This window comes from Siniperca chuatsi, linkage group LG4, assembly GCF_020085105.1.
Source record: "Siniperca chuatsi isolate FFG_IHB_CAS linkage group LG4, ASM2008510v1, whole genome shotgun sequence".
Classification (NCBI taxonomy): Eukaryota; Metazoa; Chordata; class Actinopteri; order Centrarchiformes; family Sinipercidae; genus Siniperca; species Siniperca chuatsi.
The window spans coordinates 7647263-7665124 of NC_058045.1; the positions used below are offsets into that span (position 1 = coordinate 7647263).

Sequence of the window (17862 nt, forward strand, 5' to 3'; positions counted from 1 at the left end):
GGCTCTCTCAATTGGAAGGCAGAGAGGGGGAGGGTGGGGGTATTGGTGGAGGGGCATCTGCTCAACATTTACCTAGTGTTTTATAATTAGATGAGCGCAACTGCTTGGGAGCAAAGCGTCTGTTCCACTGTGATTTTCTGATAACAATTCTATGACTTGGAAGCAGGCGGAGGAGGGCTGTAGATGGAGACAATTAGTGAAGCTAATAAAATATGAACCATATTGCAAGTAAAAAGAAATCTGTGTTCCAAACATAGAGACTGGTGGTGGGGTGGAAGTTGGTCATGACAAATGCTAATTGGTCTCAAGCAGCAGTAGGGCAACCTGTTAAAGCCTGCTCACATCTGGCACTTTTGGTTTCCTATCTCGCTCTGTTTCGCACATTTAATTCTCTGCCAAACACAAACATTTAGCACAGGAGGATAACGGCTCAGTGGGTGCAGAAACAGAGTCCATGTGGAGACAGCATCATACTCAACTCTCCCCACTGGTTCATAGAAAAGTCACAAGTGTAGGCAGATAGACTTGTTGCAGGAGAAGCACAGGTGTAACTAATAACATTAATTAATGATGTCTCTGTTCAATTTAGGTGTGCCAGTAAATCATTCTAGAGAGTCAGCATGCACACTACCAGGACCCTAGAACTGGAACACCTAAATGGAGTGCAGCTATTATTAGTGTTATTAATTACGACTGTGTTTAACATATCAAAATGTGTTGTAAATAAGGTCAATTGCACTAACTAGCACACACACCGTATTGGCTTTGTCTTTGAAAACAAATACGCATGATGTCTGCAAAGATGTAAGGGCAACAAGTTTGCCTCCTCATGTCATAAAGCAACACATTCCACATGACATTTTGGGACATACGCTTATTCGCTCTCCTGCAGAGAGTTGGATAAGAGATTAGATACTACTCTCATACAGTGTGTGTCCATTAAGTATGAAGCTAGAGCTTCACTTAGCATTAAGCTCTCCTGGCTTTGTTTAAAGTTATGTGAAGTTATGTCCTGTAACTATTTCTTGGCCAGGCGAAGTGACTACCTGGAGTCTTCGATGGTTGCCTGGCAACCTCAAGAAATAGTCCAGGACATTAGCCCCATAAAACCACAACCTTTCATTTCATATATCCGTTTGTGTATGGATTAAACAAACAAGATATAATGTGATTAGTTAGGTGTTGGTAGGCAGATTTTATTTTATTTTTTTAACTTTGGACAAACCAGGCTAGCTGTTTCCCCCTGCTTCCTGTCTGTATGCTAAGCTAAGCTAATCATCTATGGTTCTTGCTTAATAGTTAACAAACAGACATGAGAGTGGTATCTTACCCTCTAATCTAACATATTTCCCAAAATGTTGAACTGTTTCCTTAAGAAAGGAACAGTGCAGCTGATTTGATGGACAGGAGAATAATTCCATTCCCCAAACACTATCTGTAAAAATACAGGTGTTTATTACTGCTAACTAATAGAAAACCATATCTCTTAGGGTCTGTCTTTCAGCTAATGTTTTTTTTTTTAGGACATATGAGATTAAACAGAAGAACTGTTTGTAATTGACTTTCAAATGAACCCACCTGTTCACCCAGCAGATACAGAATTCATTAATAAATATGCTGCTTTAGCAATTTTGCTAACACAGGATTTGTCACCTCAGAGATGATAGAGCTCCTCGTCTTTCACCCACTGTCTAAATTTAAAGTCATCTCAAGCGTTACACGTGCAGGGTTGTAATCATACTGATGGATCGACTTTCACTTTACAAATAATTTATTCTTAGTTTACTAAAGAATATGGCTGAACTCGAATGCCAGTCCTTCCAGTGGCTTTTATTTATATCCCAAGTGACCTGCATTCTAAGCATACATTTCAGCTTTATCCAAGATTCCAAGTGTATTAATAAAAAACCTTTATATAGCCTGCTTTTGGTACAAATATATTTTTGCTTTTTTGATCGTTTTCAGTAAATCATGGCTAGAAGTGACATCTGTATTTAATAATGTTTCTTATGAGACGAAGGACTTCTCCACTGTTGCATGCTTCAGCCTTCAGTGGCCATTTTCTGGCATAAGAAGACCTATATATCTTAGATTCACCTGGGGCCATCACGGAGGTGCAGGCTGCGGTGTAGACTTGTCGGACAAAGACGGAGAGAAAAACGGAACTCCCCTAGTGGAGTGACTGCCAAATTCATTCCTGTACAAAGAACAAGCAAGCGTGATAGATTTTCCCCAAGCAACCGGGATATTTCCAGACTCTTGTGTTTCCTGAAATACAACTTTCTCCCTTGAGCAGGGAAATCTAGTGGAGAGCTGAAAAAGCACGATATGATGTTTTGGCATGCAAACACACACACACACTTGCATAACCCCCCCCCTCCAGACACACAGAAGCACAGTGTCAAGTGGTAGCTATCTGCTTGCTCCTCGTCCATTTAAAAAAAAAAACAACATTTTTTTCTTTTACAGCATTCTGTCAGTTCCCTGATGAATAGCAGCCCTCTGGTGGAGGAAGTAGCCCATCCTCATCCCACCCCCTTGTCTCTCTATCTCAAAACATATTCTGCTATTGATTAATTCACAGTCTAAAATGCACTCAGCGTCTAAAAACAGACATTCCTGTAATAATTACCTCTGTGCTATTCCCTCAGGCACACCTCTGAGGAAAACACTGTTTTCAAATAAAATTCACTTTATTTAACTGCTATTACTATAAATCAGACCTTTTATGAAACCATACACAGTGCATATAACTTTGTTTACAGTTAAATGAAGCATCATTTGCTGCTGAGTATGTTTGGCTGAAGCAAGCTTTGGGACTTCAGTGTGGTCTTCTGGCACTGATCAGTCACTGTTATTTCTTTTAGGAAGCTCTCAGAGTGTCTGTGTGATGACAGCAGCCACTCCCACTACACATTTGACAAGTGATGGAGAGAAACTGACGTGGACCGATGACACTCAGAGTTAGTGACATGCTGATGACATTAATGGACTACCGCTCAGCGCTCCCCTGACATTATCCAGTCTCTGTCTTGTCTTTCTTGATCTGTGTCTCTCTCGCTCGCACAATTCACCCCAGAGGACAGTGAGATCAACAAAGGAGTCTGCACATCCACTGAGACAGAGATACATTTATAGACAGTTTGTCTACAGTTAGTTTGGTTTTTGCAAAGTTTGGTTTTGTTTCGACATCCACAGTTCTATATCTATACATCCAAAATGTCTTTAAGTTCAAATACATCAGTGTATTTATGTAGGCTTGTACATCCATCCATTCTCCACTGCTTATCCAGGTCTGGGTCATGGTGGCGAGACATCCTTCTCTGCAGCCTCCACCCAGATGGACGTGCCTGGAATACCTCCAGCTGAAGGCTTTCAGGAGGCATCAGGATCAGATGCCTGAACCATTTTCTCCTTTCAACGCAACTGAACGGTGGTTTAACTCCAAGGTCTTACTTCCAGTAATCAAAGTTCCTCACACAGCCCAGCCAGCCACAATGGAATCTCATTTACGTGATTTAATTATTTCAGCAGCCACTCAGAGCTTATGACCATTGGTGAGGGTTCGAACGTATAATGATAAATTGAGAGCTTTGCCTTCAGGCTCAGCTTCACCTCAGCATTCCAGTGAAAAACTTAAATCACGACAGATGTTACACCAAACTTCCTATCGATCTCCTCCTACGCTCAGTTGTGAATGAAACCAACGATACTCAGTTCACTTGTGACACAATGTGAATTATGAATTGCTCTCTTTTAATGGTGGAAGGCATACTGGTCCCAGTGAAAGGCCAGATTAAGAACAATTCAAACTATAAATTGGCCAAGATGGAAAGAGTAACATTGCTCTAGGTAAGAAAACCAAGGCCTCAAGCCAGGCCTGTGATTGGAGCTCCCAGGTGGATGGGCCTGGACCAGTGGAAGAAAAACACAGTGCCACTGCAGTGTGCGTTCACCAAAGACAGATGTAGGGTTAAAAAATATTTAATTATAAAAAATGTCTATATTGGGTGTGATGAGACAAACGTGTATATAAATTATTCTGGAAAGTAAATAATAGTTCTTGTCAGGCAACTCCTTGAGACCGGAAACAAAATTGTAAATTTGGATTACACCAATGCATTTTAAGGTTTTATGATGAAATTACAATGCCTTATAACGAGTCAAGAGCAACACAATTTTAAGCTTTTACAACTCAAATCTCTGAATGCAAGTTCATGTTGCCACAGAACAAGGAGCTGAATAAGGCAGGTGGCTCCCCTCCTCAGTGTGGCTGCTGCCTGCTAGTGTTGAGGCTGTGAGGAAGGAGGCCCGACTGTGAGAGGATCTGGGCTGTGTAGGAGGTGCTGGGTTGACTGAAGTGCTGCGGGGGAGAAAACACGCTCGTCCTTCCAACCTAACAAAGATTGCATCTACTTGCTACTGTGAACTTCTGCTAGCTGCTGTTTCACAACAATGTGCTGTGTTGTAAAAATAGTTTCCTTTCTCTCACACGATCATTTTGATACATATAAAATGAAGTGTGCCTCAGTTTTCAAATGGTACTTTCATTTTGCTTTCTTCTGCAACAAAATGTATTCAATGTATGGAGATTAACATTTAAACTCTTCCATATGAAACATTTCTTGCAAATCAATTAACCCACAGACCCGCTTATTTCAAATTCTAATGCAATTGGACTTTTAAATAGATTTTGCAATCGAATTACATTGCGCTGAGGTGTCAGCGACATTGATGAGGCATTGATTTCATTTGAGAAAGGCTGGAGTTTTTAAAAAGCCATTGTGATGCTCTCATTGCAAATGCAGCTCATTAAAAGCGAGGCCTTTGGAACTGTGTCAGTGTGTCAGTGTGACAGCAGCAGCAACAATAAGGGCACGGCTCCGCTCGCCACAGTAAACTTAAACACTCAGCTGTGTTTTTTTTAAATAAAGCTTGAGGGTTTCTGTTTTCAGATTGCGATGTGGCTAAGGGCTTGTTGTCTGGCTTTTGTACTCTAGCTAATAATACCTGATACGACTGGCCCCTTATGTTTTCTTTGGATTTGAGCCTTTAGGTGTGACTGTTAGATAGCTGATGTCACTGCAGTGACCGCATTCATGGAGCTTCTTATCGCTTTCCTCCCCAGGGCCAGGCCATGCGAGCTGTGGAGCAGGGAGGTGTGACTGTGCGTCGCCCTTCCTATCAAACGGCTGTCAGGCCGGGCTTATCATGGGAGCCGCAGGGGGTGCCCGCTGACCTGTGGAGTGACACCCAGCATGGCTGCCTCATCCGGAGGGCTTTGTGTCACCCTGACACCCCCAGCACTACCCCTCCTCCAACCCCAACACACAGACTGATCTCCTGACCTACACCAGCATCAGTCATCCTCACACACACACACACACACACACACACCTGTCACAGACAATCCACACCTTCTGAGGCTCTCATGCAGAGGTTAACGTATAAATAAGAGCAATGTAAGAAAAGTAGAGATTGAGTAAAAGACAGACAAAGAGTAAAAAATGGCCGTCACTGAAAGCATCTACCACAAGTACTCGAGTCTTTGTCACCCCTATTTATCGACACAGGCAGCTCCTGCCCGGACACCATCCTATTTCTCCAAATGTCAGCGGTGATGTTGGAGCCGATATCTTGCAGCTGGGGGGAAACTGGACGCTGAGCATATTGTATCATACTGATAAGAGAAAGCCCGTGTATTCTGTCAGTAAAAAGAGGACCTTGTTTCTGTCACCATCCAGCAGCAGCACTGAAAACACCCACAAAAATGCAGATCTCCGATTCACGAGTAAATGAAGACAATATATTGTGTATTTTTCCGATGTCATCTGGAGCTCAGCGATGATTCAACATTAGTCTATATCAGCTGTTATTGTATCCTGATAATAGAAACATATTTTTTTATTTTATGAAATTATGTGATTTAATGATTCCAAGCTAATTTTATTTGAAAACTAACCAAATGAGTTAGTTATTGAAGGTTTTTACACATTTTGTCTTATGTAAAACGCAACAGAGGAAGTTCATTGTACTGAACATTAATTTAATTGTTGTACATGATATTTTGCCCTAATTTCCCATATTGTGAAAAATAGTAATGACATCAAGTACCCAACTGAACACTTGGTTTTTCAAACTTAATTATTTCTCTATAATGTTAAATGTTCATGATAAATAAGAAAAAAATTCTAGTTAGTTAGAAAAAATGTCCTTAGTTATTATTCGTTTAATCAATTATTCATTAAGAGTTTAACAATCAAAAAATCTGCTTCATCGGGACCGTGTGGCTGTGTTTTGATCAGATTTGATTGACAGTGGCATCTCGCTGTTGGTTGACATTTTTTTATTGATTGGTTGCTGAACCTCAAAAGGGCGGATCATAACTAATATGAACCTGTCAGAGGCAAACACTGAGAGAGGGGGAAAATAAGTGCACGAACGTTGGTCTGCTGCATAGTAGCGGGAAACTTGTAACACTATTCCTGAAGAAGCCTTTTGTTTAGTCTCTGCCTGCATGTATCTGTTAACCTAAGTGACGCAGCTGATTACAGCACTTTCTGTATGTTGCGGCCTTTAAGTAGCCTCAAGTTTGGTGGGAATTAATTTTGCTATACGTAAAAATCAGCGTTCCAGTACTACAGATGCTGTGACACTGGCAACAAAACAAAAAAAAATAACCCCACAGCTGATATGATTCGAGTTTGTATATTGCTAAATTCTGACTGGTGCACAAAAACAACAGACATCACCTTTTTCTAACACGGTTTTGCTGACAAAACCAGTGAGAGAGGCACAGACAAAGCACAAATACAGACACGTGGTAGAAAACGTGTGTGCTGATGTCGGACCCCATCACTCAAAGGAGAAGTTGACAGAAACTTAAAGCCCGGAAAACTTTTTTTCAGAGGTACCTAATGTTTCATAGTCGTTATGGTTGTTACATGTATTGAATGTTTTTCTTGCAGAAATTTCCTTCCTTCCCAGCATACAATCTCCACTAATTGGGAGGAGAAGGGAAGATCTCGTGAATGGCCATAAATTAATGAGGGCCCTTCTGTCTGCTTAAACTCAGATAATCAGCTGAGAGGCACCCTGGATGCAGATGCACAGCCCCCTGTGTATATCCCATAGCTCTTTGTTTTCACCAATGTTTGTAGTGAAAAGCACAAGCTGTCAGGTCTGTTCTCACTCTGCACATGATAAACACACACACGCAAACCCTCGCACACACACGGACAGAAGTTGAGAGCAGAATTCAACAGTCCAAAGTCTCCCGTAAAAGCGACCACATACACAGACACACACATTAAGATAAAACACACACGCAGTACATACTTGCTCCAATCAAGCACAGACGTAAACCAATTTAGACAGACACAAATAATTCTGAGTGTACACACACATCTCTATACACACACATGCATACTCATATTTCCATTAAAAGTCAAGCTTGCACACAGAGATGCGTGTGTGTAAAGGAAAAAAAAATGTCTGCTTTGAAATGCATAATGTCTTGTTCTGAGTTATACTGAGGGCAACAAGTCATGGATAATAATAATGTGGGCAGAAAAATATGCCTCCTTTGTCCTTTGTTTACTGGCAGATATGGTAAAGACAGAAAATATTTTATATCCCCAAAGCCACAGTAACATGCTGTTTCCCAGCTCTTTACACACACACACACACACACACACCATCTGAGTCATCTTACACTGGTTTCAATTGATTAGATAGACGCTCTGGTTCACTGGGGATTGGCATTGAGATACTCAGGCATGTAGTTCATTTTCTTCGTCGCTCCTCCAGTCTGATTGAAGTTGACGGCCTTTGATCTTGATGAGCATGTGAAAGTAAAACATGCACTAAGACAAGGCTCGGTGTTACTCATGGATGACGCCACGCTGATGTCATCCTCATTCGACTTACCCAGAGTGAAATTACTTTTATCCCAATGAATTAATGAGGTGATGGAAATAAAAAAGGAAGGTGAATGAGTATAATGACCTCCAGGACTTTGTTTGCTTCTATAATTGGTTTCTTGTTGTTTCTGTGCACGTACATTAGACGATAACCTCCTATCACAGCCCCTGTCTGAATACCTTAGAACAGCAAACAGCCAAAACAAGTACTTCCACATCTGACACCCAGCAGTGAGATGTAGAGAAATTTGTTCTCTGATAAATAGCTTTAGTTCCCTAAGGAAAATGGTATGTCATGGTTTGTTTGTGCCGCTTTTCCTTGGCGGTAGCTGTGAGTCAGATGAAAGAAATCAGTACAGACGGAAGCACATACGGGAGATAAAACTAATTTTGAAGAGCTATGTTCATGTTTGGTTGGAGAGGCATAAGGAGACGAGGGGGTCCGGAGACTGGATATGTGGCTGAAAAGGTCAGCTGGGTTCTTATTGCGATAAGAAACAGATGAAAAGGAAAAGGTCAATTCATCAACTCCCTCTTAAATCCCTCCTGCTCCTTCACGGTGAGATTTAGTGGACTGACTGATAAAACCCATTGACTTCATGTCTTGTGGCAAATGTGGCATCATCTGTATAGGAGGACTACAGCGCACATCGCCGGGACAAAATGTGTGATCTGGAATTTAACTTATTTTTATCTCTTATCTAAAACAACATTGTGTTTAAACTGTTTGAGCTATTGTGATCCGTTTTATGCAGAAGCAGTCAAGCAATTGAATGTGTGATTCACACAAAATTAAGACTGAAATCTCCAGTTACACAGTCAGCATGAGACTGTGGTTATGCAACACTCTCTGCAGCGTCTTCAACTTGATAAGTATAAGAATAGCATTAGACGCTGAGAGGGGAGCTATAGTGTGAGGATGTAAATACTGCTCCTTTGTAAACAGCCTAGGTGGAAAAAAATCATCTAAAACATATTTAGATCTCAATTTCAGCTGCTGGGAACCCAAAGACAGACAGTGGCAAAGCTCGCAGACATCCATTTGTGTTGTAATCAAACATGGTTGGCTGACAGATCGGGCCTCTGGTTAGAAGCTGTAGGATGAAGCACAGAAAGAGCACTGGAACTAATGATGGGAATGGTAGCTGACTCAGAAATATGGTTCTTTATATTAGTAAGGCATGAAAAGGATTTGTGTGTATGCATCTGTCCATCTGTCTGTCCACGGAGATCTTCAAAAATATGGACCTTTGTATTTCTCGGGAACTTTAAAAGCAGCGCTGAAAGCCCAGATTATATTTCAAGCAAATCTTTCCTTGGTGGACACAAGATCAAATCAAGCAGCATGTTTTTTTCTCTCCTCCCCCTCTTTCTTCACTTCTATCAATTTTAATGGTTGAGACATCTTTCAAAAAAAAAAAAAAACGTAATGGGACAAGAAGATGGATGAGAACATTTGTAGTTAACTGTCTGGAGATAGTGCTGAAGATGTAGTGGGGGTTGAGAGAAAGGTTCAACGGCCTTAATGTACCATCAAAGCCATCACAATTTAGAAGCCAAAGATGCAGCTCAAAGTGCTTCATAAAACAGGATTAAATCATTGTTAAGCAGAAAAAAAGAGGGAGAATTTATAAAAAAAAAATCAGAATAGGGCCCAGAATGCTTCCTTGAGGAACACCATAATCAATATCAAATGGCTGTGACACAAAATCACCTGACTTTCTTCCTGACAAGTATGAGCCAAATCAGTGAAGCGCTATCTTAAGCATTTTATCAGAGAAACAGATAGCCTATTGTTTGTCATTTTTTGTATTGATGATTCAACAAGGAGTTTCTCTTTGGAAGTGCTCCAACTGTAAGTCAACTAACATTGTCTAAGCAGAAAATTCGAAGCCCTGGATACGCAAGATTACTCCTCTCCCACTTTGCAACTCTAGAGACTAAATGCAAAACCATTGCCCTTGCTTTCACAGATAACACAAATGTAGACTTTGGTCTTCTGTATGTGATGATCCATGCAGCCCGGTGGAGCTTGCCAACCCTTTTCTCAGAAAGCATGGCGCTTGTGATAGCTGTTCAACCTTTTATTGAATGCATATCCATTACACACATGGCCAGTGGCATCACAGAAGCAGCAGCAAGTCAGCTGTGTCCTCCTTAGACCTTCTTTGGTCCACAGGTTTCACATCTGATGCTACCACATGGTGCAGAATATCCACTTCACTGCAGGACCAAACTCCTGGGAATCGTCCTTCACCCCAAGAACAAATGAATTCTAGATCTGCTTCATTTCACGTCTGTTTCTCCTGTCCTGTCAACCTGGTGACACTGTTCAACATGACATCACTAAAATCTGAGATTCCATTACAGTTGGCCTCCTGAGCGCTGTCACACTTTACAATTCATAAACGCAGCTTTCTGGTTTTATCGTTAGAATATTCACTAAGACTGTTTTTGTTTCCTGTAGACAGATATGTGTGTGTGTGTGTGTGTGTGTGTGTGTGTGTGCTCTGTGGGGGCCTCATTCTCATTCATATGCATCAGCAAGTTATCAGGGAGTGTTGTGCCTCATTGAGCTGAGAAGCTGCTTTCCATTTATTTCTCAAATGCAGCGGAGAGTGATTGTGCTCCCATCTAATAAAACTTATAAAACTGGCTATGCTGCTTTCAAAACTTCTAGTAACAAAGTTGGGCTTATTAGAAAATTACAAAACAGGATAATGAAATACAGAGGGTCTGTACTCTGCGTTTTAAAGGATGAAATTCATTACCCAGCAACATTAAGAGTGTCTGGCTGCTACTGTAGCCTAATGATGGCTCAACACCAGTGCTAACTGTTGAGTTCTGACACATAAAATGAGTCCTTTTGGGTCTTTTGTTTTGATTGCAACCCTATTTGGAAAAAAGGCTTTTGTCAAAAGACAATGCAGACCATTAATGCATCAACATACTTGCAGACTGCAAAAATCTCATCCTATCAACATAACTCTGAGTTACGCTGCGTTGCTCCTCTCATCAACATCTGCCATCCTGCTAATTAGCCCCAAAAAAGCCACACATCACTGGGTTTCAGTGGTGCACAGACAATGTGTGACACTCACGAGGGGAGCTCACGGACACAATGGGAATTACAAAACTCTGCCAGATCACAGAGTGAATCGACTACAGTATGTTATTGTCTGCAAAAATGTCCTGAGCAGTAGTCTGGTGGAGAATGCAAACTGTAAGAGTCTGGTTGACGGTAGTGTGAGAACCGCTGAACCTCGGGTCAATAGGTTCAACAAGGTTTCATCCTTGTTGACCAAAAATGAGAAAAGAAAATTCCTACTTCTTCTCCTCTGCACAGAGGACAATCATTGGAAGGTTAACTGGAGTAGAATCCAGCAGAGAGCAGGCTGGAGCAAAGGTTGAAAGAAATGTAATCAAAGAAGATGAGAGATCAGAGGAATCAAAAAAAGAGAACAATGCACAAGGAATGATCATTGGTTGGAATAAAAATAATAAAGGGGGAGTTTGGAAAGATAGGGAGCGAGAAAAAGAGCGAAGGTACAGGAAGTTTCCCGTGTCCTCTTGTCCAGGCAAGAAAGCTGATACAATAAATAAAAAATGTCAGCCCTGTGAGATAGCTTTGCAGGCCAGCTGAGAAAGGTAAAAACATTTCCATACAGCAGCCATGAGAACAGAGAGAAAGGGGGAATGGAGAGAGAGTGAGGGAGCCAGCTAGTCATAAATCTCCAACAGCTAGTGGGGTCAGGCAGACGGGGAGAGTGTCAAAATTGTTTCTGGGTGTGAAGGGAAGGGGAGGAAGGTGGCTAACCAACCACTGTGTCTGACTCCTGCTCCTCGAATCAACCTGCTGCAAGGCCGGTCAGTCACGCTGTGACACCAGCAAACCACTTCTACCTCATTTGCATACGCACATTCACCAGCTCTGCATAATCACAAGAGTAGAGTAGCGAGTGTGTGTCTGATGTATATATCTAGGTGTGTGTGTGTTTCAACAGACAGACAGGACAAAAAGACAGAAGAAAGAACTAAGCAAGGAAGAGTGAGAATGATAGAAAAAAAACAGGGGGGGAGCTGAGTAAGCTAGACAGATGAGACGATATGTAAGAAAGAGGATTAGGTTGCCGGCGGTGTGAGCGGTGAGCGCAGCTTCCTACTGTCACAACACACTTCTACTGACCACAAAGACACGGTGACACACTTCTATAGCTGCAGGGAGAACTCCACTGCCTGGAGGAGACTCTCCTCCCTGTCTGTCTTCCTCTTTAATTCTACCAGTTGTGTTGCTGTTTTTATGCATTTGCTGTGTTGTTGCCAAGGGTGTACTGCTTGTTTTGTTGTCTCTGAAGACATGTGTGAGCGTGTGCACGAACATGTACATGCAAGACTGTGAGAGGAGGTGGTTTTCTAGGAAGTATGTGGAGTCTTTTTTATTGGTAAAACAATTTAAGACCAAAAAGTCTACTTGATAACTTCTCTTCCTCCATCTTTTCTCCTCTTTAGTCTTCTACCTGCATTAGTGAGGTTTCACGTTTGCTCCTTTCCTTAATTTCCCTTTTACCCTTCTCTCCTCCCTAGCACTTTCTCTAACAACTCCATCTTTAAACGGCTTACTCTCTATTCCCATCCCAGTCTTTATCCTCCATGCTCTATATCCTTCCCGCCTGCCCTCCCACAGTGGTGATCAGAAAGTAGGTGCTGATGTTGCAGCTCCCGCCTGAACCAGCACAGTATATCAGTGGGTGGACAGACATGCCAGAGAGCTCCTGTCAACAGCGAGTGTGCCCTGGAGACTGGCCCACTTGGTGGATACTGATCCCCTCTGCTAAACCACAAGAAAAGGAGTCAACGCTATTTCTTAACAACTGGTGTGGAGAGAGGCGCAAAAGCCAAGATAAGCACCAAGACAGCACTATTTTTATGGTCCCCCTGAGGAAAGGCAGACATTGCGGTGGCTACCAATTCATCCTTCATGGTCCCTGGACAGTTCTTTCTGTTTGCTAATATTAAACAGACCATTAGTGAATGCAGCCTCCTCAACTGCTGATCTAGAAGCTTGCAGCACAGCTTTCTCCGATCATTCATGCAGTTCCAAATCTGACTGACAATGTCCATCACCAGAGTTTGGCAGCGTTTCGAATTGCAACACGAGCTGAAAGCTACAGGCAGTGGTTAACCCAAGTTATCCTCGTTTCTTCTCATCCCATCTCTTCACAAGGGTAAAGAGAGACATTTCATGTCTAATTAATGCACAGGATGGTTGTATAAAACAGCTAATGAGGCTGTGATCACAGTGGCGTGAAGGCAGGCGCTACTGGAGGGGGGGATGAGCACTACTCCACTTCCAGGAGACACTGAGCTTCACAGTTATTAGCCTGTCACATGAAGAGGGCTGATAGGGAGACTGGAGGTGGTTAGGTGACTGCTTGTTTATCTGTTCTTCTTACCCGCAATGTGAGATATTGTCCTCTGCCTATTTGTCTGTTAACTCACTAAATGCGCAGAATTAACTGCATATAAAAAAGCAGAGCATGAATTTCTCATAAAAATGCACATTTATTCTGCAGTCGCATCAGAAGTAAGACCAAGTGTTCTCCAAGAAGTTAAAAAGAAATCTACTCACAGTGACACCAGAAGTGCCAAAACACAACTTTTAATGTGTGTGAACATGTCCAACGACACATTCTGAACATCATCCAAGGACTCAGAAATTGGCACAAATACATCCAGCAAATTTTTCTTCATGTGCTACTATTTTATCAAAAAAATAAATAAAAAAATAGCTCATTCATGCAGCAGGATGAATGGGCTGCACACTAGCTGCTCTCTAAGCAACTGCTCATTACTCAAAACACATCTGCTGGTGAGTAAGAAGCCTCTCTCTCCATTACGCTGCCTCACTTTTCATTTAGTGTATTAATCTCCCATTCATACCTTTTCAATCTTCTCCCTAAAACACTCTCAACAAGGCTCCTGCTTTGGTTTGGAACCTCTTTCCAAAAACAAGCAGCAGCAGCCTAGAACTGCTCTCCGCACAGCACGCATAATGAATCATACACAACAACATTCACAATCGATGCCAGAGCCGACCGTGCCTCTGCTCACCTGTGCAATCTCATACAGCAGCTTGTAGTGTTCCTCTCGCTTCTGTAAAGTGCACAGATTGCAGCCCATTATAATCGTCGTGGAAACGCCAGGCGTCCAATTCTCCCCGAGTAGTGGTGGTACGGACACAGGGGGTCACCCTCCACACCGGAGCGCTGGTTCTCATCAGTCACTCCTTAGCAAGCATCTCTTTCAGGCATCCCATTCACACATAAACGTCATAAACAACCCCCAGCTCAAAAGGAACAGAAAGCTCCAGCTGAGTCTAACAGATGAAGGTTCAGATGAGAACAGTGTGGCAGCAGCTTCAGCAGCGGCACAAGTAGCAGCAGCCGTGTCAGCATCAGCCGGTGTCTCTCCTCTCCTGCTCCCTCTATTGCACACACTCGCACGCCGGAGTTGTGACTCTCGCTCACTGAGACACTCCCCCCTTTTTCGTCCTCGGCACATGACTACGCTGATACCAGCTCATGAATAGTGAGGGGGAGCACTGTGAAATTCATGAGGGAGGCGGGAGCAGGGGAGGGGACTGAGGAGGGAGGGAGTGTGTGAGAGCAGGAGTGCTGGTTCATTAAAACTGAGGCACAGTTATACAATAAGCTCCTTTGTGTGAGCAGCTCCTGTGAGGAGCTTGGGCAGGGCTGACTGTGCCGAGACGACACACGCTGTGGGCAGAGGAGGTTTTCTAGGGCTTATGGGTAACCTACCTGCATCTGAGGCTATTCATTGAGTGTTCATCTGCATCATGAGTGGAGGATGTGTTGTCACGTAGTGTTTATTTCTGAAGGAAGTAAGGAATCACATTGGTTAAGCAGAGATCTTTACAGCACATAAGGGCAATAGGTTTAGTACTGAAATAATTAGTTAATAAATTAATTAGTTGATCCTAGAAATTTAATAAACAACAATTTTGATAATCAATTAATTGCTTAAGGCATTTAACAAGCAAACATCCTGGTTTCCAGCTTCTGAAATGTGAGGATTTGCTGCTTTTCTCTGTTTTATATCACGATTTAAGGAATATCTTTGTGTTTTGGACTGTTGGTCATCACCTTTGGACTAAACAATAAATTCATTGAAAAAACAATCAAATCAATCAATAATGAAAATACACATAAGTTGTAGCCCTATGTAGGTTTCCTTATTTCTTATTTAATTCCTATAATTAGAGCTGAAATAAATTCTCGATTAATCGATTAGTTGATCAACAGAAAAATAATCTGCAACTATTTTGATAGTTCCATTGTATTTTTTGTAAAAGCAAAATGCCTAATAATCTTTGATTTTGCTGCTTTTCTGTGATTTATGTGATAATAAACCTAATATATTTAGTCTTGAAGTGTTGGTTGGACAAAACAAGCATATAATGGCATCATCTCAGGCTTTGGGGAATTGTGATGGGCATGTTTTTACTATTTTCTTACATTTTATAGACCAAATAGTTAATCGATTAATTGAGAAAATAATCTGCAGATAAATCAATAATGAAAATAATTGTTCATTGCAGCCCTTTTTATAATGAAGACGAGAGATTCAGCATTCTAAGTTGTCTTTCTACATCATCACAATACAATGTACAGTCTTTCAGGAGTACATACAGTTAATGGACCCTAACGTTGCTGTGCCCAAGTATCTAAAAAGTGAAATATAAATTGACACAGACTGCTAGGGATGAGAACTGGCATAAGAGGAAAAACAAATGATTGCATATTTATAACTCCGTAGGCACTACAGTTGTCATTGATTATGGGGGTCCTCCCAGTAAATTGGCAATCAGCAAATCCAGAGACTTCAGACACAATATATCAGCCACTGTCTTCCCTCAAACTGAGATAATTGCAAGACCATAGACCTTGGCTATTGTCTCCACCATGGAATCCCCTTTCGCTAGCAGGAAGCTACACTAACGAGCAATAACTGTTAACAAATTGGCCTCCCAGCCAACAGTGGGGCTCGCTGTGCGGAATACTGCTAAGTGTAGATGAGCGCTCATCAGCTGGCTACTGGGTATCCCACCCCTGCAGATTCTATAATCCGATTTTCTGGGCTTTAAATTTTTCTCCACTGCCTGGAGGCAAGCCAAACAGAAACCTACATGATACAGCACCATTATGGTTAATACCATCCACCATCTCCGCCACCCAAACCGTCCTTGCTACCATCCGCTCCTCATCCTGAAGAAGCCACAAGGAGTGGGTTTTCTGCAGTTGCCAGGCAATATCAAATCCATGAAGTGCTATTCACTAAAGTCTCAATTTGACATCAAAGGGCCTTGTTGGGAGACTGGGGAGCGGGGATATAATATTGCATTTGATGAACAGGGGTGCTATGTTTGCTTGCAGTACAATGGACTGAAGAAAATGTGAGTCAGAAGCAGTCTCCTGAAATTGTATATCGTGGCTTGAGTGCTTGTGAACAACAAGGACTGTCTGCCTAGTTGTCTCAAGTCAGCACAGATGGAAAATGTAAAACCATTGAGGGTCGAATACAACGTCCCCATGCATCGAAAGACAAATACTGAATTGAGAATGTGCTGAAAATATCCAATATTAGTACATGTGAAGAAGTGTACTCAGGGTTCAGGTCTGGATGACCATCACTGTGATGTTGCACTCACTGACCCCTAAAGGTTAAGATGCTTATCGGTCACCCAAATGGTCTCTCTCGTCATCTCTGTAGTGAAACTGATACAGTAGCCTCTGCCTGCGGTCAAGCAGCACCTCTTGATGGGACATGCAGAGTGAAGGATGCACTTTGAAGAGTGCATTAAGTCTGATAAAAGCGCTCTCAAGGTGCTTTATGGCCGTGGGTTTTACATTGTGACAGGGTGAATTTACCTGAGACTGCATTTCCAATGCGACCTGAGGGCAAGATTGGCACATTATAGATACATTTAGTAAAACCATTTACTTTCTGACAAGGTGAAGTTGTACTGGATGTATAAATTGTCTCTGTGCCTGTCCCTGGTAGACTTTTTATGTGGAAGTTATGATCAGGGTTAGCAATATAAGAAACTTACTGGATAAATTTTATGGTTTAACATCTGTATGGAGAATGAAAGTAGCAATTGTGCATAATGTCTGTATTTCATATTGCCAGCCACTGATTCTGTCTCCTTCTCATGTCCTTCCGACTTTCCCACTGTCCTTTTCCTACTGTCCAGCAGTCGTTTATCATCCGGTCTGCCCTTTGCCTGCTCGGGTAGAAATAGGCCCTCAATCGTGTTCATTCTCTCAGTTAATGGGCCTCACATCGCTGGGCATGGAGAAGTGATCTGTCCTCACCATGATGGGTGTATTTTGAGGTTTCTTCAATTGCATTTCTGACAAACTGATATTTGAGCTCACCTTAAACCTGGAGGTATAACCTTCAGCCAAGTGTGTAATGTAGGTATATGGCCGAGTTGTAAACCCTTGCTCCCTCAGACATATTGCTCACATAGCCATAAAGTCTTTTTCTCTGTCTGTCTTGCCACACATATACACAGTACATACACACTTACAACAATAAAATGAGCAACAAAAACACAACTGATCAGGATGCCGCAGTGTGGAATATGAAATCAAAATCAGTACCCACAAATGGCATTTGTATCGATTTCTTGTCCAGGGATAAATACCGCTGACCAGAGCTCAAAAGTTGGATCAATTCAATATTCCACTGCATCTGGTTCAACCACTTGACATGCATCCCATCTGAATTACTTTTAAAGTAGGTAAAACATGGAGCATATTTTTCATTTCCATTCTGGCAGCAACTTTTCAAGATGATTGTGGCTGCCAATCACTGCTATTGTCAGGGAGGCTTTTGGCAGCAGCTTAGGTGAAAG

The 17862-nt window shown here is 42.0% G+C and overlaps 1 protein-coding gene across 3 annotated transcripts in view; it reads right to left on the reverse strand.

The window, feature by feature from the left end:
• LOC122874554 (PDZ domain-containing RING finger protein 4-like) overlaps window positions 1-17862 on the reverse strand; it is a 123325-nt gene that overhangs the window by 40356 nt on the left and 65107 nt on the right. The window contains exon 1 of one of the 3 annotated variants that reach the window (XM_044192579.1): window positions 14034-14465. The exons of the other annotated variants lie outside the window; for them this stretch is intronic. Coding sequence (XP_044048514.1) covers window positions 14034-14102 — 69 coding nt within the window. The 5' untranslated portion in view covers window positions 14103-14465. Of the gene's footprint in view, window positions 1-14033; window positions 14466-17862 lie in introns of those variants that run through there. 3 annotated transcript variants of the gene reach the window in all.